Below are 3,468 nucleotides of genomic sequence, written 5' to 3'. Positions count from 1 at the left end.
GAATTCCCGGATTTTCCCGGAATTCCGAGCGGGACTGGGGCTCAGAATTCCAGGGTTTCTCCCAAACCCCAAAAAATTGAGACAAACCCTCAAAATTCCCCCGAAAAATCAACCCAAAACCACCAAAACTCCTCGAATTCCGTTTATTGAAACCGCCGAAAGCAGCGGGGATTTTCCCGGCGAATCCCGGGGTTTTCCCCAGGGAATTCCAGGATTTTCCTGGGAATTCTGAGCAGGCTGGGGCTCGGAATTCCAGGGTTTCTCCCAAACACCCAAAAACTTGAAACAAACCCTCAAAATCCCCAAAAAAAAATCACCAAAACTCCTCGAATTCCATTTATTGACACCGCCGAAACCAGCGGGGATTTTCCCGGTGAATCCCGGGGTTTTTCCCAGGGAATTCCCGGATTTTCCCGGAATTCCGCGGGGGCTGGGGCTCAGAATTCCAGGGTTTCTCCCAAACATCCAAACACCCAAAAAAGTGAAACAAACCCTCAAAATCCCCCCAAAAAATCAACCCAAAACCACCAAAACTCCTCAAACTACCTTTACTGAAGCCACTGAAAATGGGAATTTTTGGGGGAAATCTCTGGAATTCCGGGATTTTTATCCCCAAAAAAAAATCACCAAAACTCCTCGAATTCCATTTATTGACACCGCCGAAACCAGCGGGGATTTTCCCGGTGAATCCCGGGGTTTTTCCCAGGGAATTCCCGGATTTTCCTGGAATTCCGCGGGGGCTGGGGCTCGGAATTCCAGGGTTTCTCCCAAACCCCAAAAAATTGAGACAAACCCTCAAAATCCCCCCAAAGAAATCACCAAAACTCCTCGAATTCCGTTTATTGACACCGCCCAAACCAGCGGGGATTTTTCCCGGGCAAATCCTGGGATTTTTCCCAGGGAATTACCAAATTTTCCCAGAATTCTGTGGGGGCTGGGGCTCAGAATTCCAGGGTTTCTGCCAAACACCCAAACCCTGAAAAATTGAAACAAACCATCAAAATTCCCCCCAAAAAAACCACCAAAACTCCTCAAATTCCGTTTATTGAAACCGCCGAAACCAGCGGGGATTTTTCCCGGGCAAATCCTGGGATTTTTCCCAGGGAATTACCAAATTTTCCCAGAATTCTGTGGGGGCTGGGGCTCAGAATTCCAGGGTTTCTGCCAAACACCCAAACCCCAAAAAATTGAAACAAACCATCAAAATTCCCCCCAAAAAAACCACCAAAACTCCTCGAATTCCGTTTATTGAAACCGCCGAAAGCAGCGGGGATTTTCCCGGCGAATCCCGGGGTTTTCCCCAGGGAATTCCAGGATTTTCCTGGGAATTCTGAGCAGGCTGGGGCTCGGAATTCCAGGGTTTCTCCCAAACACCCAAAAACTTGAAACAAACCCTCAAAATCCCCAAAAAAAAATCACCAAAACTCCTCGAATTCCATTTATTGACACCGCCGAAACCAGCGGGGATTTTCCCGGTGAATCCCGGGGTTTTTCCCAGGGAATTCCCGGATTTTCCCGGAATTCCGCGGGGGCTGGGGCTCAGAATTCCAGGGTTTCAGCCAAACACTCAAAAAATTGAAACAAACCCTCAAAATTCCCCCAAAAAAACCACCAAAACTCCTCGAATTCCGTTTATTGAAACCGCCGAAACCAGCGGGGATTTTCCCGCTGAATCCCGGGATTTTTCCCAGGGAATTCCCGGATTTTCCCGGAATTCCGCGGGGCTGGGGCTCAGAATTCCAGGGTTTCACCCAAACATCCAAACACCCAAAAAATTGAGACAAACCATCAAAATCCCCCCAAAAAAACCACCAAAACTCCTCAAACTCCGTTTATTGACACCGCCGAAACCAGCGGGGATTTTCCCGGGCGAATCCCGGGATTTTTCCCAGGGAATTCCCGGATTTTCCCGGAATTCCGCGCGGGGCTGGGCTCACCGGAGCAGGTGGAAGGTGAGCCAGTACATGGAGAGGGGCTGGGCGGCGGCGATGGCCATGGTCAGGTACATGCGCAGCTGGTTCTTGGCCCCGCGCACCAGAACGGCCTCGGCCGCCGCCTCCGAGAGCAGCTTGAGGCGCAGCGTGCGGATCTGGGGAGAAAAACGGGAAATTTGGGGAAATTTGGGATTTAAAATTAAAAAATAACCCAAAAAACAGCCCAAAAACAGCCCAAAAAACCCAAAAAACAGCCCAAAAATCCCATTAAAAACCCCTAAAATGGGCCCCAGAACGGCCTCGGCCGCGGCCTCCGAGAGCAGCTTGAGGCGCAGCGTGCGGATCTGGGGAAAAAAAGGGAAATTTGGGGAAATTTGGGATTTAAAATTAAAAAATAACCCAAAAAACAGCCCAAAAACAGCCCAAAAAACCCAAAAAACAGCCCATACATCCCATTAAAGACCCCTAAACCGCGCCCCAGAACGGCCTCGGCCGCCGCCTCCGAGAGCAGCTTGAGGCGCAGCGTGCGGATCTGGGGGAAAAACGGGAAATTTGGGAAAATTTGGGATTTAGAACAAAAATATAGCCTAAAAAAGGTCAAAAAAACCCAAAAAAATCCCATGAAATACACTCAAAATCCACCCCAAATCCCCCTCGGCCGCCGCCTCCGAGAGCAGCTTGAGGCGCAGCGTGCGGATCTGGGGGAAAAACGGGAAATTTGGGATTTGGAACGTTGGGATTGACACCTCAGGTCCTAAAAACCCCCCAAAAAAACCCAAAAAAAATCCCAAAAAACCCCCAAAAAAACCCAAAAAACCCCAAAGAAGCCCCAAAAAAACCTAAAAAACCCCCCAAAAAAGACCAAAAAACCCAAAAAAAAGCCCAAAAAACCCCAAATAGCCCAAAAAAACCCAAAAAAACCCCAAAAAGCCCCAAAAAAGCCCCAAAAAACCCAAAAAAACTCCCCAAAAAACCCCCAAAAAAACCCCCAAAAAACCCCCAAAAACCCCAAAAAAGCCCCAAAAGCCCCAAAAATCACCCCAAAAAAGCCTAAAAAGCCCCAAAAAAGCCCAAAAAGCCCCATAGAAGTCCCAAAAAACCCCAAGAACCCCCCCAAAAAACCCCAAAAAAACCCAAAAATCCCCAAAGCAGCCCAAAAAGCCCCAAAAAAACCCTCAAAAAAAACCCAAAAAATCCCCAAAAAGCCCCAAAAATCCCCAAAGCAAACCTCAAAAAGTCCCCAAAAAATCCCCAAAAAGCCCCAAAAATCCCCAAACCAGCCCAAAAACACCCCCCAAAAATCCCCAAAAATCCCCAAAGCAGCCCAAAAATCCCCAAAGCAAACCTCCAAAAATGCCCAAAATCCCCCAAAATGCCCAAAAAGCCCCAGATCTCACCATGAAGACGAAGATGCTGAAGCAGCACCAGCTCAGCGCCGCGTAGTAGCCGGCCCGGCCCAGGAGCAGCCCGGCCACGAGCCCCACAATCATCCTGGAGACGGGAAATTGGGGGTTCTAACCCAAAATCGGGGGGG

General features: G+C 49.0%; 1 protein-coding gene across 1 annotated transcript; it reads right to left on the bottom strand.

Moving 5' to 3' along the window:
• Positions 1–1,618: 1,618 nt before the first annotated feature.
• Positions 1,619–3,424, bottom strand: LOC121331660 (protein YIF1B-like). Its single transcript, XM_041396278.1, has 2 exons — positions 3,332–3,424; positions 1,619–2,089 (listed from the first exon to the last, which is right to left on the bottom strand). The coding sequence occupies exons 1-2, from the start codon at positions 3,422–3,424 to the stop codon at positions 1,934–1,936; spliced, it is 249 nt and encodes an 82-aa protein (XP_041252212.1). The 3' UTR covers positions 1,619–1,933.
• Positions 3,425–3,468: the final 44 nt, after the last annotated feature.

This window comes from Onychostruthus taczanowskii, unplaced genomic scaffold (genome assembly GCF_017590055.1).
Source record: "Onychostruthus taczanowskii isolate IOZ18803 unplaced genomic scaffold, ASM1759005v1 scaffold1281, whole genome shotgun sequence".
Lineage (NCBI taxonomy): Eukaryota > Metazoa > Chordata > Aves > Passeriformes > Passeridae > Onychostruthus > Onychostruthus taczanowskii.
This window is presented reverse-complemented; position numbering and strand designations above follow the sequence as displayed.

Coding starts and splice junctions, on each gene's coding strand:
- LOC121331660 (XM_041396278.1), bottom strand. CDS start 3,424: ATGATTGTGGGGCTCGTGGCCGGGCTGCTCCTGGGCCGGGCCGGCTAC. Junction 2,090..3,331: donor TCAGCATCTTCGTCTTCATG/GTGAGATCTGGG, acceptor TTTTCTCCCCAG/ATCCGCACGCTGCGCCTCAA.